The 25,864-nt window shown below is 42.3% G+C and overlaps 2 protein-coding genes across 2 annotated transcripts; one reads left to right on the top strand and one right to left on the bottom strand.

The window, feature by feature from the left end:
• Window positions 1–27: 27 nt before the first annotated feature.
• LOC117747054 (inner ear-specific collagen) lies at window positions 28–6,327 on the top strand. Its single transcript, XM_034556449.1, has 4 exons — window positions 28–541; window positions 1,172–1,252; window positions 4,577–4,657; window positions 5,399–6,327. The coding sequence occupies exons 1-4, from the start codon at window positions 28–30 to the stop codon at window positions 6,325–6,327; spliced, it is 1,605 nt and encodes a 534-aa protein (XP_034412340.1).
• Window positions 6,328–10,824: 4,497 nt separating this feature from the next.
• On the bottom strand, window positions 10,825–19,589 carry saga (S-antigen; retina and pineal gland (arrestin) a). The gene is made up of 15 exons (XM_034555764.1): window positions 19,542–19,589; window positions 19,089–19,149; window positions 18,933–18,977; window positions 18,140–18,339; window positions 16,605–16,664; window positions 16,464–16,531; window positions 15,431–15,566; window positions 15,125–15,209; window positions 14,966–15,038; window positions 13,550–13,687; window positions 12,414–12,491; window positions 11,873–11,887; window positions 11,689–11,741; window positions 11,457–11,466; window positions 10,825–10,948 (listed from the first exon to the last, which is right to left on the bottom strand). The coding sequence occupies exons 1-15, from the start codon at window positions 19,587–19,589 to the stop codon at window positions 10,825–10,827; spliced, it is 1,194 nt and encodes a 397-aa protein (XP_034411655.1).
• Window positions 19,590–25,864: the final 6,275 nt, after the last annotated feature.

The following is a 25,864-nucleotide window of genomic DNA, read 5'->3' as shown; positions in this document are numbered from 1 at the left end:
CTCGTCCTCTCCTCCCTCTGCTCAGCCATGTTTAAACCCGACCCCGCTGGTGAGGAGGGCAGTGGGGTCGAACCCAACACCTACAACATGTCCGGCCCCGAGTCCTCCGAGTCCTCCGAGTCCTCCGAGTCATCCGAGTCCTCCGAGTCCTCACAGTCGACTCGGACGACTCGGAGTCCTCAGGCTCACTGGTCACCCGTCGCCCGCATGGGCAAAATGGCCCCTGGGGGACCCTGGCCACCAGGTGGCAACATGAGTAGTGAGGCTCCCTGGCCACCAGGTGGCAACATGAGTAGTGAGGCTCCCTGGCCACCAGGTGGCAACATGAGTGATGTGCAGCCCGTGGCACCGTGGTCACCCGTCAACATGAGCGTTATGCCCCCGATCCTCGGAGACCCCGACCCGATGACTTCCTTCTGCGACATGCTGTTGAACTCGCCGGTGCCGCCGCCCATCGACCAGATTCCCCTCTTCTGCATCTGTTCGCACTGTAAAGGCACCGTGGGGCCCAAAGGAGACCGAGGAGACCGGGGCCTTCCAGGTACGTAGACCACAAGTCCTGCTTCAGATACCAGACTTGTCTGTCGGCATCACTAACGGGGCTCGTCGTGTTGGTCGAACCCCGAAGATAAAACCTCATCTGGAGAAAGATTGAGTCTTTGTTTAGAGAAATAATCTTGTTAAGTTTGAGATTTGCTCAAGATTATGAAACTTGTTTCAAAGTATGGAGACGTCTATCTGTTATGGTTTGCTCAGCTGTTCCTTTGATTTGAAACTTCTGTTGAGAGAATGATTTGCTTGTTTTGAAAATGTTTAACTATTCAACAGTTGGTTTTATCTTTACATGGTTGATGACACAGTCTGAGTGGTTCTCAGGGAGGTCATAGATCCATGATGAAGTTCATCTGAAGGAACTATCATAAAGAGGGATATAGACGAGCAGAATATTCAGAAATATTAAATGCAAAGAAGCCAAAGAGAAAGACACGCTCTCGAGCCTCGTGTCGCCAACTTAAAGAGACGCACTTCATGAATCAGATATGTTTCAGATATGTTTTGGAAGAAGGTTCTCCAATATTGTTCATGACCAAATAAAAAGAACCACTGGTGAGGACTGTGATATAAGTATTGAAAGAGTCAGTGAAGCAAGGCACCTGTAATCTGTGATCAGGTGCACCTGGGAGTCCTGGGAGAAGAGGAATGACGGGGTTCGCTGGTCCTCCAGGATTCACCGGGCATCAAGGGATGAAGGGTGAGTTACACATCAAGAAGTCTCCATCACTTCACTGGTAAAGACAACAAAGAGCTAATCCTGTGGACACGGTAGCACAAACACCTCACAGTAAACCAGTCAACACATTATAACCAGGTTTCAGACGAATACTAGAGATTTTTAGCCTAGCTTAGCACAAACACTGGAGGCGGGGGCAAACCGTTAGCCTCCATAAAATAGGACAAAAATAACTTCCAACAAGTCTGAAACTGCCAGATTTCATCCACGTTCTCAACTGTGATCAAACCATCTTCTAAATATTTCGGATGTGTGTAATTAAGAACAATACAATCCACGGGGGAGTAGAAGCCTGCTATTGTTAATGCAACCACCAGGTGGAGCCCAAGGGACGAAGTGGAATGTTCCTCACCTGCTCGTGGAGCCTTTAAATTGGGATGAAAAGTTCTGCTGTGTGGGATTTGCTGCTTCCTGTCCGAGGCTCCTTTGTCTCACAATGGATCCATCTTGAAAACAGACCACTGGACTTGACTGAGGGATCATTGCTTTTCATTCAATAACATTTTCAAATACATTGTAATTGTATATCACAGAGCACACATTTGCCTCAGTAGGCTTTACAATCTGTGGAGTAAGACCCCCCAGTCCAAACTATAGACCTGAACCAGCCTTAACTATAAACCTGAACCAGTCCTATCTATAAACCTGAACCAGTCCTATCTATAAACCTGAACCAGCCCTAACTATAAACCTGAACCAGTCCTATCCATAAACCTGAACCAGCCCCTAACTATAAACCTGAACCAGTCCTAACTATAAACCTGAACCAGTCCTAACTATAAACCTGAACCAGTCCTATCTATAAACCTGAACCAGCCTTATCTATAAACCTGAACCAGCCTTATCTATAAACCTGAACCAATCCTATCTATAAACCTGAACCAGTCCTATCTATAAACCTGAACCAGTCCTATCTATAAACCTGAACCAGCCCTAACTATAAACCTGAACCAGTCCTATCTATAAACCTGAACCAGTCCTATCTATAAACCTGAATCAGCCCTAACTATAAACCTGAACCAGTCCTATCTATAAACCTGAACCAGTCCTATCTATAAACCTGAACCAGTCCTATCTATAAACCTGAACCAGTCCTATCTATAAACCTGAACCAGCCCTAACTATAAACCTGAACCAGTCCTATCTATAAACCTGAACCAGTCCTATCTATAAACCTGAACCAGCCCTAACTATAAACCTGAACCAGTCCTATCTATAAACCTGAACCAGTCCTATCTATAAACCTGAACCAGTCCTATCTATAAACCTGAACCAGTCCTAACTATAAACCTGAACCAGTCCTAACTATAAACCTGAACCAGTCCTATCTATAAACCTGAACCAGTCCTATCTATAAACCTGAACCAGTCCTATCTATAAACCTGAACCAGTCCTATCTATAAACCTGAACCAGTCGTATCTATAAACCTGAACCAGCCCCTAACTATAAACCTGAACCAGTCCTAACTATAAACCTGAACCAGTCCTAACTATAAACCTGAACCAGTCCTAACTATAAACCTGAACCAGCCCTAACTATAAACCTGAACCAGTCCTATCTATAAACCTGAACCAGCCCCTAACTATAAACCTGAACCAGTCCTATCTATAAACCTGAACCAGCCCTAACTATAAACCTGAACCAGTCCTATCTATAAACCTGAACCAGTCCTATCTATAAACCTGAACCAGCCCTATCTATAAACCTGAACCAGCCCTATCTATAAACCTGAACCAGTCCTATCTATAAACCTGAACCAGTCCTATCTATAAACCTGAACCAGCCCTATCTATAAACCTGAACCAGCCCTATCTATAAACCTGAACCAGTCCTATCTATAAACCTGAACCAGTCCTATCTATAAACCTGAACCAGTCCTATCTATAAACCTGAACCAGTCCTATCTATAAACCTGAACCAGTCCTATCTATAAACCTGAACCAGTCCTATCTATAAACCTGAACCAGCCCTAACTATAAACCTGAACCAGTCCTAACTATAAACCTGAACCAGTCCTAACTATAAACCTGAACCAGTCCTATCTATAAACCTGAACCAGCCCTAACTATAAACCTGAACCAGCCTTATCTATAAACCTGAACCAATCCTATCTATAAACCTGAACCAGTCCTATCTATAAACCTGAACCAGCCCTAACTATAAACCTGAACCAGTCCTATCTATAAACCTGAACCAGCCCCTAACTATAAACCTGAACCAGTCCTAACTATAAACCTGAACCAGTCCTATCTATAAACCTGAACCAGTCCTATCTATAAACCTGAACCAGCCCTAACTATAAACCTGAACCAGTCCTATCTATAAACCTGAACCAGTCCTATCTATAAACCTGAACCAGCCCTATCTATAAACCTGAACCAGCCCTATCTATAAACCTGAACCAGTCCTATCTATAAACCTGAACCAGTCCTATCTATAAACCTGAACCAGCCCTATCTATAAACCTGAACCAGCCCTATATATAAACCTGAACCAGTCCTATCTATAAACCTGAACCAGTCCTATCTATAAACCTGAACCAGTCCTATCTATAAACCTGAACCAGTCCTATCTATAAACCTGAACCAGTCCTATCTATAAACCTGAACCAGTCCTATCTATAAACCTGAACCAGCCCTAACTATAAACCTGAACCAGTCCTAACTATAAACCTGAACCAGTCCTAACTATAAACCTGAACCAGTCCTATCTATAAACCTGAACCAGCCCTAACTATAAACCTGAACCAGCCTTATCTATAAACCTGAACCAATCCTATCTATAAACCTGAACCAGTCCTATCTATAAACCTGAACCAGCCCTAACTATAAACCTGAACCAGTCCTATCTATAAACCTGAACCAGCCCCTAACTATAAACCTGAACCAGTCCTATCTATAAACCTGAACCAGTCCTATCTATAAACCTGAACCAGTCCTATCTATAAACCTGAACCAGTCCTATCTATAAACCTGAACCAGCCCCTAACTATAAACCTGAACCAGTCCTATCTATAAACCTGAACCAGTCCTATCTATAAACCTGAACCAGCCTTATCTATAATCCTGAACCAGCCTTATCTATAAACCTGAACCAGCCTTATCCATAAACCTGAACCAGCCTTATCTATAAACCTGAACATGCTCTAACTATAAACCTGGAAGTTTGTTTCACTTTATTTGTTATCCTCAATACAACATTGATTATGTGTATCTTAATACAGGAACTTTGTGTTGCTTTTAATTTATTGTTTGAATAATTTCTGTCTTCTTCTGTGGTTACAGGTCAGAAGGGAGACCTGGGGGAGAAAGGGCCAGCCGGCGCTGTCGGCTTCACCGGCATGAAGGGCCAGCGGGGCTTCAAAGGTCTGCTGAGATCAGTCTTATGTGTGAAGGACCGCTCTCTGTGAAGGTGTTCTTCACTGTTTCAAAGATACAACTGATCTGACATCAGCGGTTAGGGTGTGACCGGGTTCAGGCTCAAACATGAGTCTGAGTTTCGACGTTGTTAACATTGGGAGACATTCCTCATCATAGCTATAATAATCACTTCTGGTTAATATGAGATGGTCATGGTCGGCAGGCTGAATATTATCCAGCATTCGTAGCTATACCTACAGAAAATAGTGCACAATAATTCGTAGATATCCCATGAATTTTCTTTTTTTGTATGTTATCGACAAAGTCGTGAAATAGGACGTATAAAAACACGTTAATTCTCACACAGGCCACGAGTGCGCTGAGGTGGACGGGTCGAACGCTGTCCGGTCATGTGAAACCAGAATTCAATGTTGTGGTTATTTTAAACCAAACGACAAACTATTCATAAACCCAACCGAGTAGTTTCCTGTGACGAGAGAAATGTATTTTGAAAAGATCAAAATTGTCTTTCGTAGGAAAACATGCACGATAAATGAGGAGCAACGCTTTGTTTATATGTGTTGCCCTGGCTCATGAAGAATACAAAAAACATGTGTAATCCATAGATTGTAGGTGTAGCTGGTAAAAACCCACAAACTAAGAGAAATTGTAATTATCTTTACTGGCAGTTGAATGTCAACATATGTTCTGTATTAAAATGCAAATATTCCTGATGTGTGTCTCCAGGAGAGAAAGGGAACGAAGGAATGGAAGGCCAACCAGGCTCACAGGGCCCCATAGGCGAATCTGGTACATGCCCCGCCTCCTGTGAGAGTCTACCAGGTCCCTCTGGCGAACAAGGAGTCCCTGGACCAGCCGGAACCCGGGGTCTGCCTGGGGTCCTGGGACCTATGGGACCCAAGGGTATAATGGGCAACAAAGGCGACATGGGTATGCTCGGTGACCCCGGGATGACCGGCCAGAAGGGTGACCAAGGTGAGCAGGGGATGTGTGAGTGCACGGATGGGGCAGACGGCGCTGATGGGAAACAAGGAGAAAAGGGAGCTGCAGGGGACAAAGGTCACACTGGTGTTCAGGGCCCCATTGGGCTAAAAGGCCAAGAGGGCAGTATGGGTCTCATGGGGGTGCCTGGGCCTTGCTCCCCGGCCATCAAATCAGCATTCTCTGCATCTATGAACCAGTCGTTTCCTGCTCCAAACTGGCCTGTTCCTTTCCCACGCGTCATCCTCAACATGCCGGCGCACTTCAACCCATTGATGGGCATGTACACTGCCCCCATCAACGGCACCTACGTCTTCACCTTCAACCTGGCCGTCAGGAGAAAGCCTCTTAAGGTTGGCCTGTTCCGAAACTTCTTCTCCGTAATCAAAGTAACAGAAGGAACCGACCAGTCCACCACCAGCCAGACCGTCGTCCTCCACCTCACCATGGGGGAGATGGTGTGGCTGCAGGTGAAGGACGACACCACCAACGGCATCTTCACCAGTGATGAGAGCAGCAGCACGTTCTCCGGGTATCTGATGTACCCCGACTCCTGCGAAATGCTCCGAGGACGGCAGCATAAACCAGTACCGACATTTAATCCGAACGACTTTGGGAAAGTTTGGGTTTCTAACAACAGCACCCCAACCCCCACCCCCACCCCTAAGCCCTAACCCCACCCCCACCCCTAAACCTTAAGCCCACCCCCACCCCTAAACCTTAAGCCCACCTCCCATCCAGCAAAGTGGGCTCCAGTCAGTCGCGTTATATATACACAGAATCAAACGCACAGGGTCTTTATAAGTGCACGTTTTAAAGGAAGGGTTTTCACCTTATGCTGCTAGCTATCCAGCTATTACCACATTGCTGATTCTTTATTGAATGTATTATGATAATCTTGTAATACCCAACATGCACTGGACCTGTGTCAACCCTTCTGGCAGTGAGAGTAACATAAAAAAGTAACTCCGCCCGTTCTCACACAGATGTTCACAGCTCTAGAATTTGGGCCAGTATTTGAGTAAACTGATCACATGTTGGGAATCTGAATGTTTGTTTTTCTCGATTTGTAAAAATATTCCCATGTTTAAAGGAGGATAAAGCTGGTGACACAGAGCACGATAATCATGCTTTTATACTAAAATGGAAGTTCAAAATGACAAGATGCGTAAACGCAAAGAATAAGGTCCATTCTGTCAGAACATTTCTCTAATATTTCATCTTGAATAGTTTTCCATTTGAGGACTGAATCTGGTTTGACTCCCAGTGAATCCTCTGACTCTTCATCTAGACGGTTCAGACCTTCACGTTCCTCTCGGGATGAATCGTAACATCGTTGGTCATCAAATACCCCCCCTTTAAAATGTGGAGATAAATTCCCTCTCATGATTCAACACTCGCTGAAATATGCAAATGCATGTTGGCTTCCACGTGCCAGCTGGACCGATGCTCTTGATCGTGGTCTCACTTTAACGAACGGACCGCTGAGCTGGTCTCCGTAGAGGTTCAGACCTTTTTCGAGGTGCTTTAGGAGCGCTTTGCATCCTCAGAGGAAACACTTGTTTCAGCTCGCTGCAGCGTAGTTTTAGAGCCTTTACGATTACGACTTTTCAAATGTTGATGCATGAAGTCTGATGAAGTCTGATGCTTGAGTTATTTTATTTCAGACCAAAGCGAATGAGTGGAGTTTGACACTGTTGATCCAGAGAACCTGTTAACAGCTGTTTCCTGTGTGGATGGAATGAAGATCAGAAGGTATAGAAGTATTCAGCTTCCTCACATCCTGTTGGCTAATACATGCTCAATGTTGCTCTCGCTAGAAGCAGCTTGCAGTCCAAAGAGGACCAGGAAATACTAGTTCCCATTTCATGGTGAAAAACAAATACATGAATTAAACTTCGGTTGGTCCGCTCACTCAAGTTATTTACTTTGAAATATTTGATCGACATGACATTGTTGCAAAGCCAGCTACACAATATGTCACAGCACTTTAGTTCATAGTATCCCATTTGTTCTCAGATCCATGAGCCATATAAGAGAGCAGATATGTAAATATGTCATCATTGTGCGTACGAGCGAACCAGGAAGAGTTGGTGAAGGAAACAAGATGGCGGAGGAACAAAGTCCGTTAAAGGTGTTCAAAGAGTCTTGTCAGCAAAATAATCTCATCTTCATCCAGTTAAATGAATAAAAGAAGAAAGGAACATGAATGAATAGAGCTGATGGATTGAGAGAGTGACTCAGCCCAGACTGGGAACAGGTGGGATGATCTCATTTACTTCATGAATGCTTTTTATTAGGATATCACATGAAAACCAGTGATTCTTAAAACTCCTCGAGGTGAATTAAAAAGATGCAAAGGAAGGTTTCTGGACACGTGATTGGACGATCGGGCTGAAGAGGAGGAGCTTCGTCTTCGTCCTCTGTGGAGGGTTTATGTCACGCTGTCATATACTTTGTGTTTTTGGTCTGAAATTAAAAGTTTCTCCTGATGTTTTTTGTCCGACTGTTTTCTTCCACAACTTTAATGTTTTGCATCTTTCATACATCAGATCAGCCGGTTGTGACTTCTTCTAAAGGTCCTGAAAAGCCTTCCTCCTTTCAGGGTCTTAGTTCATTTTGAAAAAAGAGAAAAACAAGTTTAACGAAATCTTCAGTAAAGAAGTAAAACAAGATTTTAACAAATTTGTGTGCAGAATTTGAGAGTAATAAGGCTTTCGTGTGGGTAGAACAAACATCTTGTGAAAAAGTTCTTTGTATTCTATTGTAATAAAATATTTCTGTCTTCAGTGGGAACCGATGGACTTGGAGGTGAGAGACACGGACAGGAAGTAAGAACATTGTTGGTTGCCTTCTTTAAATATTCATCTTTAAAGCGGAGACGCTACAGAATGGTGAAGAATGCACCATAAAATCTCCCAAGTTGATGACTGACGGTGAAGCTGTTCGTTTTGAAGGTTAAAAATTCCTTTTTGGATATCTCTTTATATTACTCCATAAATCAGGAAATACTGTCAACAGATGTCAAATAAAAAGTGATGTTCACCTTGTTTTAATTAATAAATGTGTATTAATGAGGCTGTGTGAACAAACCCCTCTGCAGAAAGCTTCATAATATATAGTTTTATTAATAAGACCACTTCATCACTCACATTAAGAGGAGTTATTGTGTTATACGTTTTATGGAATGTTGTTTTAAATATGCAAATGAGGCGTCATGTAACGGTAACTTTTATTACATTTAGGAGAAATTTATAGATGCAAACAGACAAAGTTGTAAAATAAATGTTTTCTTTCCACTCGTCTGAATAAAGACGTGTTTTGGAGCCTAAATATCTCGATGTATGAAAAAGCATGTGACACCAAGAAAGAGCAGCTAATGCACGAACACGTCAACCAACAGACGACTAATGTTATTCATATTTCAGATCTAAAAATGCAGTTAACAGTCAGAATTCACCTGCGTTACTGAAAAACTAAAACAATTTTTCATACCTAAGACATTACAAAGATTCATCAGGTTATTCTATTTAAGGACCATAGCGGTGGTTTTTTATGTTGGTTAAGAAAATGTTAGAGATTAACGCCACAAAGTAACATAACGCCACAACGTAACATAACGCCACAACGTAACATCGCAACGTAACGTCACAACGTAACGTCACAACGTAACGTCACAACGTAACGTCACAACGTAACGCCACAAAGTAACGCCACGACGTAACGCCACGACGTAACGCCACAACGTAACGCCACAACGTAACGCCGCAACGTAACGCCGCAACGTAACGCCGCAACGTAACGCCGCAACGTAACGTCGCAACGTAACGTCGCAACGTAACGTCACAACGTAACGTCACAACGTAACGTCACAACGTAACGTCACAACGTAACGTCACAACGTAACGCCACAAAGTAACGCCACAACGTAACGCCACAAAGTAACGCCACAACGTAACGCCACAACGTAACGCCACAACGTAACGCCACAACGTAACGCCACAACGTAACGCCATAACGTAACGCCATAACGTAACGCCACAACGTAACGCCACAACGTAACGCCACAACGTAACGCCGCAACGTAACGTCGCAACGTAACGTCACAACGTAACGTCACAACGTAACGTAACGTCGCAACGTAACGTCGCAACGTAAAGTCACAACGTAACGTCACAACGTAACGTCACAACGTAACGTCACAACGTAACGTCACAACGTAACGTCACAACGTAACGTCACAACGTAACGTCACAACGTAACGCCACAACGTAACGCCACAACGTAACGTCACAACGTAACGTCACAACGTAACGTCACAACGTAACGCCACAAAGTAACGCCACGACGTAACGCCACGACGTAACGCCACAACGTAACGCCACAACGTAACGCCACAACGTAACGTCACAACGTAACGCCACAACGTAACGCCACAACGTAACGCCACAACGTAACGTCGCAACGTAACGTCACAACGTAATGTTACAACATAATGTTACAACGTAACGTAGACGTAACGTCGCAACGTAACGCCGCAACGTAACGCCGCAACGTAACGCCGCAACGTAACGCCGCAACGTAACGCCGCAACGTAACGCCGCAACGTAACGCAGCAACGTAACGCCGCAACGTAACGCCGCAACGTAACGCCGCAACGTAACGCCACAACGTAACGCCACAACGTAACGCCACAATGTAACGTAACGTTGCAACGTAACGCCGCAACGTAACGCCGCAACAGTAACCAGTTTGTTTACGGCCAAGCTGGTAGCTTTTTAGCAGCTAAAGAAGCAGATATTTCCCTGGGGCTGGAGACCAAAAACAGAGCTAAAAGAGAGTACTGTTGGACTTTCACGTTCATCAGGTGACGTAAACCCAAAGACTCCTGATGAATCATCATGTGAATCTGTTACTGCTGGATGTCAGAATAAGCAGCTTCTCGCTAACAGGATAGCTTTAACGAAAAGATGAGCCAATGATATCTGAGGGCTGTATTTTAGTGCCTCTACTTTAGGTACTTATAAGTATGCCCAAGTTGTACTAAAACATGAAAAACACAGGTATGGTCCTTAAATTAAGTCTCAACTTTTTTCTAGTACAAACTCCGAGGCGGCTCAAACTCCCAGCTGTTTTAGTTTAAGCCGTCGCGGTTTGGCCAAATCTCTTCTTTATTTCTCTTTGGGCGCAATGTCGTCGCCACCCGACACGTTTCCATCTTCGTCCTCGTCATTCTTCATCCCCTTCAGGTCGGAGCGCTGGAACTCCTGGAACTCCATCTCCTCCTCCATCTCACTGCAGAGGACATCAGTGTTAAAGAAGAGCTGCTAGCATTTTATATCAAAGGCACAATAATGGGATTCATCACAAGAAAAACAGACTTTCAGGGGAGCTTCAACCAAGCAGAAACCTTTTGACCTCAACCTCTGGATTATTAAATATGTCACTGCACACTGCAGTACTTTACCATGTGTTGTCAGTATTTGACTTTAGCACAGACTGTGTATAAGAAGTGGACTTCATCACGGTGACGTCATCCATTGGTTTGTGGACTTCTGTTTTGAAGCTTTGAGTTTGGAATTCAGGCCGTTGCCATCTTGGTTTTTGCTACAACAAGTAACCTGCAAATAATTCATTCATTGCACGCTGGGGTGTCGACCTGTCAATCACTTTGTAGCCCCGCCCTAAAGCATCCCCTGCTTTATGGTCTGTTTGACTCTAAATGACCATAATTTACTAAATGAACATCACGCTGTATTGAAGAAGACTTGAAACTAGAGATTGAGACCATAAACCATCTTACCTCTCCTTCACTGTTGGCAGCAATCAAGAAAGAAAGAAAAGTCCGAAATAAAAATCAGAAGGTTTAGTTGGTCGGCTTCCTTTCACCCGACTATACATACATACATATATACATACATACATATATATATATATATATATATATATATATATATATATATACGTATATAGTAAATAATGCTGTTAACAATAAGGTGGACGATGGAGGATCGATGGGAGTGTAGTTTCCTTACCTGCATCAGGTTTGGGATGCATCAGCTTGAAGGGAACTTGCAGGCCGACCTCACTGCGTCACAAACCAAAACAAAGAGTTCTCACTGCAGCGTTATTGATGAATTAATACACAGTACACGATGTAACAGTTATATTATTTTGTCACTTTTTACTATTAATGAGAACAAGTCGAGATGAACTCACCTTGATCCCATCAGCCTGAGAGCACAACAGAGACAAAGGTGACGTTTGGATGATGAATGTTTAGATTTTTAACAAAATAATACACAGATTGCAAATATTAGAAAGCTGGCAACAGTCAAGAGTTCAAAGTCAATCCAAAAAAAAGATGTTAGTCCAATATTCTTCCTCTCTTTGCTCTGTTTTTGGTCTCCACAGAGTAAAAAGAAGGAAAAAAGACATGCCCTCAAAATGTCACTAAACAACTTTTTATGCTTAATGAGGTGGAACATTTGGTGTATTGATAAAAGCAGAATGCAACAAAGTGAATGGAAATACAGCTGATGAATAAATGATGATGAGACACAAAGCATTTGGAGTGATGAGAATGTTTTCTAGAAATAAAAATAATTTCCAGGAAAACAAAATCACACACACACACACACACACACACACACACACACACGCACACACACACACACACACACACACACACACACACACACACGCACACACACACACACACACACACACACACATACACACACACACACACTTGACTGACCCTCCAACGATGAGCTTCACCATGATTCTGTATGAAACCATGATCCCCATAACTTCCTTCAGCACACCGTCCTTGATACTAAAAGTGAAAAACACACATTTGATGAAAGTCATAATAATCCGGCTCGATGACTGAGCTCTCATGGAGTCGGCTGCTCTCATACATCTGCAGCTATTCCTTGAAAAATTAATAAGTTGTACATTGTAGATATTACAAGTTTGTATGTAAATCTACGTACGAACGAGGAAGTGGAGGTGGGTCATTTTTTATTTCACCCAGGACGCCATTGATTGTGCTCCTTGTGAAACCTAACTAAGGAGTTTATTGATTAAACATAACTAACTATTTAATAATCTTCTCCTTAACCTAACTAAGGAGTTTATTGATTAAACATAACTAAGTATTTAATAATCTTCTCCTTAACCTAACTAAGGAGTTTATTGATTAAACCAATCCAAGTATTTAAGGATCTTTTCCTTAACCTAACTAAGGATTTTATTGATTAAACCAATCCAAGTATTTAAGGATCTTTTCCTTAACCTAACTAAGGAGTTTTAACCTGTTGAACTAGCTTGTGGTCCCACCCGGTTTGGTCTTGTTTCCTAAATGAAACTAAGTATTTTGCAACTTTTTCCTAAACTTGCATTAGTAGTTTTGTTGCCTAACTGTAACTCTATTTTATGATCTTTCCTGAACCTAATTAATGACTTAAACCTGAAGTATTTAACTTTATTTCCCTAAATGTAACTCATTAGTTTTGATGCTTAAACATAACCAAGTATTTCACGCTCATTTCCTGAACTTAAGTATTTTTTTTTGCCTAAATCTAACAAAGTATTCCTCAAACTTTACCTGGACTTCCATTAGTATTTCTGTTGCCTATACCGAAGTAGTTCCTTTTATTTCCTTAAACATAACTCATTAGTTTTGAAGCTTAAACATAACCAAGTATTTTATGGCATAACTAAGATTTTTTTTTGCCTCAATCTCACTAAGTATTTGTGTTGTCTAAACCTAACCAAGTATTTCACTGTTATCACTGGTATCTACATTTTTCCCCTGGAACTAAGTAGATATTATTATTTATCTCCTGCATCCACTGACCCATTGTTTGTTTGTTTGTGTTTGTTGCTCACATGCTGGATGACGCCAGGTTGGTGTCTTCATGCTTCAGCTTGCCGTCCACAGCGATGCCCCTCCTCTCCCTGTTGTTGGCCAGCACAGGAAGCAGCTTGTAGACCTTGTGCAGGGTCGCTCCAGGAGACACTGAATCCCTGAGAATGCACATTCAGCTTGAGTATAAAGCAGCAAACAAGACGCGTTCCAACTAAACGCAGCAACGAGCTGGTTTCATCATCGAGCATCCAAATCTCAAATGTCCTCCGACTCACTTTGAGCTTTTGAATCTTTGCACTGAGGTCAAAATCCAGGTTTCAGTTACTGGTGTCAGAATCTGGTCAAGCAGCCTTTGCAGGTTAACAATTATCCATCCATCCATTATCAGCCGCTAATCCGGGGTCGGGTCTCGGTGGCAGCTGACCCAGACTTCCCTTACCCCCGCAACATTCTCCAGCTCATTCTGGGGGATCCTGAGGCATTCTGAGAGATATTACCCCTCCAGCGTGTCCTGGGTCTTCCCCGGGGTCTCCTCCCAGATGGACGAGCCTGGAAAACCTCCAGTAGGAGGCGACCAGGAGGCATCCTGATTAGATGCCTGAACCCCCTCAGCTGACTCCTTTCAACACGAAGGAGCAGAACCTCAACTCCAAGTTCAATCCACTGGTTTCCTTCAGAGCACCATGGCCTCAGATTTGGAGGTGCTAACTCTCATCCCGGTCGCTTCACACTCGGCTGCAAACCGCCGCAGTGAATGCTGGAGGTCACGGTCCGAGGAGGCAAACAGGACCACATCATCCGCAAACAGCAGAGAGGCGATCCCGAGACCTCCGAACCCGACGTTCTCCAACCCCCCGGCTACATCTAGATATCCTGTCCATGAACAGGACCGGTGATGTAGGGCAGCCCTGGCGGAGGCCAACACCCACCGGGAACGTGGTTGAACACAGATCTACTGCAGGCCTACAGAGACCGGATGGCCCGTTGCAACGAGTCCAGCACCCCGTCCTCCCGCAGCACAACAATCATATTGAACATAATCTCTAATCAAACACTGCAACACATATGTATTGGCCATCATCCTCCAACACGGGGTAATTAGCAGCGTTTAACAAAGGCCAGATAAACTGTTGTACTCTGTCACATTTGTTAATACAGTTTATTCATTTATCAAAGCCGATGTCCATCAAAGAAGGTCCACACTCATCAATAATTGTGACAAAAGCACAAACCTCCATCTTTGCATCTTTCTTTATTCCTTCGTATTCAAGTCTTAACTATTGTGGCTGTTATAGTTCTGCTTATATTTTCTTTGGAGTTTTGTTTATTCCACCAGAATAAACGTGTTCCAGAGACTCAGCTGGACACATGAAGCTCAGACAAAAGAACTCGCTGATCCACAGACGTGATGATGAAATGCATTCGTGCTTTCTTACCCCGGTTCCTCGATGGCCACAGATTTGGCGTAGCTGTCGTTGGAGTACAGCACCACCGTGGCCACCTGGTCCACTGAGGAGGACGAGAAGAAGCAACGACGGGTTCAGACATCACGTCTACGTTACAGCAAAGAACCGAATGTGAGATGAGCCGCTCACCAGAGACGATGATGTTCTTGATGTTCTTGCTGGAGTTGTTTGTGACGCTGACGTGCACCTTGACGGTCTCCCCGTGGTAGTACGTCTGAAGGTTATGACCAAGATATTACAAAGTGCTTTACAAACATCTCATGTGAAAAGCTGATGTAGAGAAACACATGAAAGAGTTCAAACTGTGTTCATCAAAAGGTATAAAAGCAGAATAAATGGTCTTCAATCACAAAAGCACTGCCGCAGACATAATTATGAACATGAAGAAGATGCTGCTGAAGGCCTCATGGCGGAGGAGTCATGCGTGAGGAGCACCTCTTTGTCCAGGCTGGCCTTCACATGCAGCGCCTTGTCCGACATCACCAAGTCTCTGCTGGTCTCCACACTGGGAGCCAGACCCTCGATCTGGGGGGCGTACTGGACCTTCCTGATCATCAGCTTCACGGAGCTCCTGGTGACGGGGAGGAGGAGGAGGAGAGGAGGAGGGGAGGAGGAGAGGATGAGGAGAGGAGTAGGATGGGAGCAAGAGCCTTCAGTTATCAAGCTCCTCTTTTATGGAACCAGCTTCCACTTTCAGTCCTGGAGGCAGACACAGTCACCTCATTCAAGAATAGACGTAAGACTTTCCTCTTTAATAGTGCTTATAGTTAGGGCTGAATCAGGTCTGCCCTGGTCCAGCCCCTTGATATGCTGCTATAGGCTTATAGGCTGCTGGGGGATGTTTTAGGATACACTGAGCACCTATCTCCTCTTCTGTCTCTCCTTATGGATGAATTTACATCTCTCCATTGCAACTTATTAACTCTGCTTCCTCCCCGGAGTCGTTGTGACTTCACGTCTCATAGGGTCCATTGGACCTGGAGGTGTCTGATGCTGGTGAGCCGGCCTCCCATTGGCCCTGCTGATGCCCCGCCCCCCCTCCTCTCTACCTCCTTCTGTTTCATGGATTGGAGGTCCATTCATACATTGTCATATTCATTGAATGTTTATGTAACTCTGTAACTCTGTTCATCTGGTCACATGACATCTATTCATCTGTCCATCCGGGGAGAGGGATCCTCCTCTGTTGCTCTCCTGAAGGTTTCTTCACTTTTTTCCCTGTCAGGTTATTTTTGGGGAGTTTTTCCTGATCCGATGTGAGGTCAAAGGTCAGGGATGTCGTATGTGTACAGATTGTAAAGCCCTCTGAGGGGAGTTTGTAATTTGTGATATTGGGCTATACAAAATAAACTGAATTGAATTGAATTGAACTAAAGATACTAATGTTGAAATGATGATATTAAAGATGTAGACAAAGACACATAAATGTTGAGCATAATCTTGAGTGTAACGTGTAAATGCGACTCGCCGTTTGTGCGTCTTGGCGTCTTGGCGCTCGCCGCTGAACGCTTTGACCTCGAACTCGACGGCACATTGCTGCAGGAGAAGAGAGAGCGGCCGTCAGCGTCCACGTCAGCGCCGACGGTTCGATTCCCGGGCGGGATCTTACCTTGCCGACGTCGTGGGGCGATGGCTGGAGGGCCACTGAGCAAGGCAGATTGTCAGGGAACTGAGGACAAGAGCACAACGCCATCAGATTTTACCGTTAAAAGGATTTAGTGTGACGAATATGACAAGTTATACTTTCAATAACGGAGAAAATATACTGGGACTGGAGTTGTGTCTCAAAGTGTATGTCCCTTCGTGGACATGTTGTGCCTCTTTGTGGTAGTTTTGTGTGTCTTTGTGGTTGTTCTGTCTCTTTGTGGTAGTTGTGTGTTTCTTTGTGGTAGTTGTGTGTGTCTTTGTGTTTTTTTTGTCTCTTTGTGGTAGTTTTGTCTCTTTGTGGTCACGTTGTGCCTCTTTGTGGTAGTTTTGATTGTCTTTGTGGTTGTTCTGTCTCTTTGTGGTAGTTGTGTGTTTCTTTGTGGTAGTTGTGTGTGTCTTTGTGTTTTTTTTTGTCTCTTTGTGGTTTTTTTGTCTCTTTGTGGTAGTTTTGTCTCATTGTGGTCACGTTGTGCCTCTTTGTGGTAGTTTTGTTTGTCTTTGTGGTAGTTTTGTCTCTTTGTGGTTGTTGTGCCTCTTTGTGGTAGTTGTGTGTGTCTTTGTGGTTGTTGTGCCTCTTTGTGGTTGTTTTGTCTCTTTGTGGTAGTTTTGTGTGTCTTTGTGGTAGTTTTGTGTGTCTTTGTGGTTGTTGTGTCTCTTTGTGGTAGTTGTGTGTGTCTTTGTGGTTGTTTTGTCTCTTTGTGGTAGTTTTGTCTCTTTGTGGTAGTTTTGTTTGTCTTTGTGGTAGTGTTGTCTCTTTGTGGTTGTGGTGCCTCTTTGTGGTAGTTTTGTGTGTCTTTGTGGTTGTTTTGTCTCTTTGTGGTAGTTTTGTCTCTTTGTGGTTGTTGTGTCTCTTTGTGGTAGTTGTGTGTGTCTTTGTGGTTGTTTTGTCTCTTTGTGGTAGTTTTGTCTCTTTGTGGTAGTTTTGTTTGTCTTTGTGGTAGTGTTGTCTCTTTGTGGTTGTGGTGCCTCTTTGTGGTAGTTTTGTGTGTCTTTGTGGTTGTTTTGTCTCTTTGTGGTAGTTTTGTCTCTTTGTGGTTGTTGTGTCTCTTTGTGGTAGTTGTGTGTGTCTTTGTGGTTGTTTTGTCTCTTTGTGGTAGTTTTGTCTCTTTGTGGTAGTTTTGTTTGTCTTTGTGGTAGTGTTGTCTCTTTGTGGTGCCTCTTTGTGGTAGTTTTGTGTGTCTTTGTGGTAGTTTTGTGTGTTTTTGTGGTTGTTGTGTCTCGTTGTGGTTGTTTTGTGTGTCTTTGTGGAAGTTGTGTCTCTTTGTGGTTGTTGTGCCTCTTTGTGGTAGTTTTGTGTGTCTTTGTGGTAGTTGTGTCTCGTTGTGGTAGTTTTGACCCTCTTCGTAGTCATTGTGACATCTTGGTCGTCTTCTTGTGTCTCCCGGTGGTTATTTGTGTCATCGTGAGGTACGGTGGAGGTCTTGGGCCACAACATTAAGGTCTCATTTTGAAAGCAGGATCATGAAGTCCTTCCAGCTGTCCCCCTCGTGGTCTCACCTCGAAGAAGAACGGGTAGGCGTTGTCTCCCAGCTTGCGCAGCAGCTTGGCCTGCGTCGTGGTGTGGATGCCCTGCTCGCGGTCTTGAAGGGGCGGGTACACCTGGCGGGTGCACAGGTACAGCTCCCGGCGGAAGGCGATCCCCATCACGTCCATGTCGTCTCTGCCGTACCGAAAGGTGCAGGACAGGGTGACGAACACTGGAGGACGAGGACAGACGGAGATGATCACAGGGATCAGCCAGACACACAGTTTAACAGGGAGTGTTATTGTGTGTGTTTTGTTCAATATTTCACTATAAATACATGAACATGCCGTTACAAAGAATACACATTCACAGAAGTACTCAGCCAACTACATATTTATGTAATAGCTAAGTTATGATGAGATGTCAATAAAGGCTGAAGAAGATCTTTAATAAGTCTTGAAGTGCTGTTAAAGACTTATTAAAGAAAACACAGATTAATGTCAGTAAACTTATGTCCACATGAAGCTCAGATGTTTATTTTATATATTTTAATCTGCTTTAAAAATTCAAAAATCTGTGCCGCCGGCTTTTTGGGAGATGATTCTAAAATGAATAAAACATGAAGAACATATTTAGATCAAAGTGAGAAAATACAGAACATATCTGTAATTCTGTGTGAAATTAAATGATTTCTACAACTTTAATAAAGTCACTTGAATGGAGCGAGCCGCCACTTCAAAGGAAACAATTCCATTTTTAATGCACGAGAAGAATATTGTGAGGTGACTTTGAACTCAGCGTCCTGTGGTGTGTTCAGGGACCGACCTTTCTTCCCCCGCAGAGCCTCGGGATCGATGAGGATGACGCCATCTAGTGGTACAAACAGGTCTTTTTAAATTGAATTTTAGTTACCAGGACAATCACTGTTCTATTAAATATCAATATAAATAGCTTTAGTTGTGTCCTGGTGAGGGAACTCACCCACTGGGTCCACAGAGTCCACGTGGTCCACGAAGTCTCTCCTCCCCATGTAGACCCCGACCTGAACCATTCAAACAAGTCCACTATGTTGGTTTTTTATCTTTTTTATTCATATTTTATCCCTCAACTCTTTTTCTGAACACGACTGTCGGATCAAATCCACATTATTAAGATCTATAATAAAATAATTAAAAACCTAAACAATAAGTCAATTAAACCAACAGCTGGCGTAATAACTAAAAGAACATTTATTAGACTAATAGACTGAATGTTTCTGGTGTTAAAGGTTTTCTGAAATATGCAAACGAGGCCCTTTGTTATTAATTATGTGCTCGTTTTCATCCATTTCCAGAACATAAATTATTGTTTCCTTTTGTTGATGTGTGAGGTTTTTACAGAGACAATGTGTGATGACCTCCTTCTTCAGATTCATATTCCATGTCAGAGCCTCACCGACTTGTCCTTGCACATCTTCTTGAAAACCACATTTCTTGGACTCATGTCGGCGTCTGAGACGAGGAAGAGACGAGCTTCATGATTTATGATCAAACATTACAGAACGATCTCATCTGTCTCTATAATGAAGCACCTTTATCTTTAGGCTCAGTTTTATGTATATATATATATATTTATCTAAATACATATATATATTTAGATTTATCTAAATATAAATATAGATTTATATAAATATAACTATGTATATATATATTTATATAAATATATATATATTTATATAAATATATATATATATTTATATAAATATATATATATATTTATATAAATATATATATATATTTATATATATGGTTCTGGCGCCCCCTGTGGACTAAAATCTGTTGTTTAAAACACTGCACACACACACACACACACACACACACATTCACATTCACACACACTCACAGGCACACACACACACACTGCACACACACACACACACACACACATTCACATTCACACACACTCACAGGCACACACACACACACTGCACACACACACACACACACACACACACACACACATTCACATTCACACACACTCACAGGCACACACACACACACTGCACACACACACACACACACACACACACACACACACATTCACATTCACACACACTCACAGGCACACACACACACACTGCACACACACACACACACACACACACATTCACATTCACACACACTCACAGGCACACACACACACACTGCACACACACACACACACACATCCACATTCACACACACTCACAGGCACACACACACACACTGCACACACACACACACACACACACACACACACACACACACACATTCACATTCACATTCACACACACTCACAGGCACACACACACACACTGCACACACACACACACATCCACATTCACACACACTCACAGGCACACACACACACACTGCACACACACACACACACACACATTCACACGCACTCACACGCACACACACTCACACTCACACACACACACACACACACACATTCACACGCACTCACACGCACACACACTCACACTCACACTCACACACACACACACACACACACACACTCACACTCACACTCACACACACACACACACACACACACACGTACATGTTGTATAAAGATTGTTTTTACATTTTGTATTTTTCTGCATCAAAAACAAACCGTGTTGATAGTTTTCTGGTCAAATCAAATCATTTGTATCAGATTCAGGAACAAACGACAACATTGTAACAACATTGATTCAGTTTGTGAGTCTTTCTTTTCGTCTCTTTGATCATATTTCATATTTAAAACAAGTGATGACCTGTTTGAAGATAGTTAATCACTAACCAGCAAAAGAACCAGACACTCACCTGAGCAGTGATGAAGGTGAGCAGTGATGAAGGTGAGCAGTGATGAAGGTGAGCAGTGATGAAGGTGAGCAGTGATGAAGGTGATCAGTGATGAAGGTGATCAGTGATGAAGATGAGCAGTGATGAAGATGAGTTGTTGGTCAAAGAGGCTCGATATGTAAACGCCCTCTGCCCTCTGTCAGCCAATCAGGTGACCCGGCTGTGAACTTTAACCAACCCTCAGTACTCAGCGCGAGACATCCTCCTCCTCTTCTTCCTCCTCCTCCTCCTCCTCCTCCTCCTCTTCCTCGTCCTCAAACAACAACACCCAGACGGACCGACCGACTGAGCGGATTGAAGCTGGTTTCCCTTCAGTCAGCACAAAGAGGATTAGAGAGGAACACAATGAAACAAAGACAATGAAACAACGACAATGAAACAAAGACAATGAAACAAAGACAATGAAACAACGACAATGAAACAACGACAATGAAACAAAGACAATGAAACAAAGACAATGAAACAACGACAATGAAACAACGACAATGAAACAAAGACAATGAAACAAAGACAATGAAACAAAGACAATGAAACAACGACAATGACACAACGACAATGAAACAAAGACAATGAAACAAAGACAATGAAACAACGACAATGAAACAAAGACAATGAAACAAAGACAATGAAACAACGACAATGAAACAACGACAATGAAACAAAGACAATGAAACAAAGACAATGAAACAACGACAATGAAACAACGACAATGAAACAAAGACAATGAAACAAAGACAATGAAACAAAGACAATGAAACAACGACAATGAAACAACGACAATGAAACAAAGACAATGAAACAAAGACAATGAAACAACGACAATGAAACAACGACAATGAAACAACGACAATGACACAACGACAATGAAACAAAGACAATGAAACAAAGACAATGAAACAATGACAATGAAACAAAGACAATGAAACAAAGACAATGAAACAACGACAATGAAACAACGACAATGAAACAAAGACAATGAAACAAAGACAATGAAACAACGACAATGAAACAACGACAATGAAACAAAGACAATGAAACAAAGACAATGAAACAAAGACAATGAAACAACGACAATGACACAACGACAATGAAACAAAGACAATGAAACAAAGACAATGAAACAACGACAATGAAACAAAGACAATGAAACAAAGACAATGAAACAACGACAATGAAACAACGACAATGAAACAAAGACAATGAAACAAAGACAATGAAACAACGACAATGAAACAACGACAATGAAACAAAGACAATGAAACAAAGACAATGAAACAACGACAATGAAACAACGACAATGAAACAAAGACAATGAAACAAAGACAATGAAACAACGACAATGAAACAACGACAATGAAACAACGACAATGACACAACGACAATGAAACAAAGACAATGAAACAAAGACAATGAAACAATGACAATGAAACAAAGACAATGAAACAACGACAATGAAACAAAGACAATGAAACAACGACAATGAAACAACGACAATGAAACAACGACAATGAAACAAAGACAATGAAACAAAGACAATGAAACAACGACAATGAAACAACGACAATGACACAACGACAATGAAACAAAGACAATGAAACAAAGACAATGAAACAATGACAATGAAACAAAGACAATGAAACAACGACAATGAAACAAAGACAATGAAACAACGACAATGAAACAACGACAATGAAACAACGACAATGAAACAAAGACATTGAAACAACGCCGACAATGAAACAACGACAATGAAACAACGACAATGAAACAACGACAATGACACAACGACAATGAAACAAAGACAATGAAACAAAGACAATGAAACAACGACAATGAAACAACGACAATGAAACAACGACAATGAAACAAAGACATTGAAACAACGACGACAATGAAACAACGACAATGAAACAACGACAATGACACAACGACAATGAAACAAAGACAATGAAACAAAGACAATGAAACAACGACAATGAAACAACGACAATGACACAACGACAATGAAACAACGACAATGACACAACGACAATGAAACAACGACAATGAAACAACGACAATGAAACAACGACAATGAAACAACGACAATGAAACAAAGACATTGAAACAACGACGACAATGAAACGACGACAATGAAACAACGACAATGAAACAAAGACATTGAAACAACGACGACAATGAAACAACGACAATGAAACAACGACAATGAAACAACGACAATGAAACAACGACAATGAAACAACGACAATGAAACAACGACAATGAAACAAAGTCATTGAAACAACGACAATGAAACAACGACAATGAAACAACGACAATGGAACAAAGACATTGAAACAACGACGACAATGAAACAACGACAATGAAACAACGACGACAATGAAACAACGACAATGAAACAACAACAATGAAACAACGACAATGAAACAAAGACAATGAAACAACGACAATGAAACAACGACAATGAAGCAACGACAATGAAACAACGACAATGAAACAACGACACCAATGAAACAACGACAATGAAACAACGACAATGAAACAACGACGACAATGAAACAACATTTATATAGACTTCTATACAACCAGAGGAGTCGCCCGTGGTGGTCAGGAGAGAGAATGCAGCTTTAACACATGAAGCATAGACTTCTATACAACCAGAGGAGTCGCCCCCTGGTGGTCAGGAGAGAGAATGCAGCTTTAACACATGAAAAATAGACTTCTATACAACCAGAGGAGTCGCCCCCTGGTGGTCAGTAGAGAGAATGCAGCTTTAACACATGAAGCATAGACTTCTATACAACCAGAGGAGTCGCCCCCTGGTGGTCAGGAGAGAGAATGCAGCTTCAACACATGAAGCATAGACTTCTATACAACCAGAGGAGTCGCCCCCTGGTGGTCAGGAGAGAGAATGCAGCTTTAACACATGAAGCATAGACGTCTATACAACCAGAGGACTCGCCCCCTGGTGGTCAGGAGAGAGAATGCAGCTTTAACACATGAAACATAGACTTCTATACAACCAGAGGAGTCGCCCCCTGGTGGTCAGGAGAGAGAATGCAGCTTTAACACATGAAGCATAGACTTCTATACAACCAGAGGAGTCGCCCCCTGGTGGTCAGTAGAGAGAATGCAGCTTTAACACATGAAGCATAGACTTCTATACAACCAGAGGAGTCGCCCCCTGGTGGTCAGGAGAGAGAATGCAGCTTTAACACATGAAGCATAGACTTCTATACAACCAGAGGAGTCGCCCCCTGGTGGTCAGGAGAGAGAATGCAGCTTTAACACATGAAACATAGACTTCTATACAACCAGAGGAGTCGCCCCCTGGTGGTCAGTAGAGAGAATGCAGCTTTAACACATGAAGCATAGACTTCTATACAACCAGAGGAGTCGCCCCCTGGTGGTCAGGAGAGAGAATGCAGCTTTAACACATGAAGCATAGACTTCTATACAACCAGAGGAGTCGCCCCCTGGTGGTCAGGAGAGAGAATGCAGCTTTAACACATGAAGCATAGACTTCTATACAACCAGAGGAGTCGCCCCCTGGTGGTCAGGAGAGAGAATGCAGCTTTAACACATGAAGCATAGACTTCTATACAACCAGAGGAGTCGCCCCCTGGTGGTCAGGAGAGAGAATGCAGCTTTAACACATGAAGCATAGACTTCTATACAACCAGAGGAGTCGCCCCCTGGTGGTCAGGAGAGAGAATGCAGCTTTAACACATGAAGCATAGACTTCTATACAACCAGAGGAGTCACCCCCTGGTGGTCAGTAGAGAGAATGCAGCTTTAACACATGAAGCATAGACTTCTCTTGGAGTCGAGGCGGCTGAAGGTCGACTGGCCGGTTGGATCCGGTCTCCATGAGAGGAGGTCTATAGATAGACCGGGAGGCGGGGCTCTAATCCACGGTCCGCTGCCGTCAGCAGGTAAACAGACAGCGGTGGATTATCGGCCTGCAGCACATTAATCATCATTATTACACAGGAGATTACAACACACACACACACACACACACACACACATGATGAAACTTTACTTTAAACCCTTTTATCCAATATTCATGGTAATTTATTGAAAACTTTAAAAGTGTTTATTAATGTTTTCACTGAAGACTTTATTGTGCCTTTGTGTTAGAGGCTTATAATGACCACAAGTTTATGTGTGAAAGATTTTTTTTTAAACATTAATTACAGTCTGTGAGTGAAATATGAATAATTAATCATCAGGCACTGTTGCCTTTAAAACACAATAACCAAAAAACACAAACAAACACGTTTATTATGTATAATAAAACCTTTATTCCGATCATAATAAACTCCACACAGAATTACAGAATCTTTAGCAATCATCCACTAATCTTTTAATATCCTCGAGATTTAGATTTTAGATTTCACGTCAAAAACTCATAAAAAAAAGAAACAAATATTTCAAAAGGACAGAAAAGTCCATTTTTCTACGAGACATCATACTTCATGTTCATATTTAAAGAGACAGTATCCTACATGTCCTTAATTAAAGAGACAGTATACTATATGTCCTTATTTAAAGAGACATTATACTACATGTACTTAATTAAAGAGACAGTATACTATATGTCCTTATTTAAAGAGACAGTATACTATATGTCCTTATTTAAAGAGACAGTATACTATATGTCCTTATTTAAAGAGACATTATACTACATGTCCTTATTTAAAGAGACAGTATACTATATGTCCTTATTTAAAGAGACAGTATACTATATGTCCTTATTTAAAGAGACATTATCCTACATGTCCTTAATTAAAGAGACAGTATACTATATGTCCTTATTTAAAGAGACAGTATACTATATGTCCTTATTTAAAGAGACAGTATACTATATGCCCTTATTTAAAGAGA

This window comes from Cyclopterus lumpus, chromosome 17 (assembly GCF_009769545.1).
Source record: "Cyclopterus lumpus isolate fCycLum1 chromosome 17, fCycLum1.pri, whole genome shotgun sequence".
Classification (NCBI taxonomy): Eukaryota; Metazoa; Chordata; class Actinopteri; order Perciformes; family Cyclopteridae; genus Cyclopterus; species Cyclopterus lumpus.
Note: the sequence above shows the minus strand (reverse complement) of the source record. Positions and strands in the feature narration are given on the sequence as shown.

Bases quoted from the DNA above. Each gene is read 5' to 3' on its own strand.
- LOC117747054 (XM_034556449.1), top strand. From the start codon at position 28: ATGTTTAAACCCGACCCCGCTGGTGAGGAGGGCAGTGGGGTCGAACCC. The intron at 1,253-4,576 runs GTGAGTTACACA...CTGTGGTTACAG, and splicing joins CGGGCATCAAGGGATGAAGG to GTCAGAAGGGAGACCTGGGG. The intron at 4,658-5,398 runs GTCTGCTGAGAT...GTGTGTCTCCAG, and splicing joins GGGCCAGCGGGGCTTCAAAG to GAGAGAAAGGGAACGAAGGA.
- saga (XM_034555764.1), bottom strand. From the start codon at position 19,589: ATGAGTCCAAGAAATGTGGTTTTCAAGAAGATGTGCAAGGACAAGTCG. The intron at 16,665-18,139 runs GTGAGACCACGA...TCTTGTCCTCAG, and splicing joins CCTACCCGTTCTTCTTCGAG to TTCCCTGACAATCTGCCTTG. The intron at 13,688-14,965 runs GTAAGAAAGCAC...GTGCATTCTCAG, and splicing joins GTGGCCATCGAGGAACCGGG to GGATTCAGTGTCTCCTGGAG.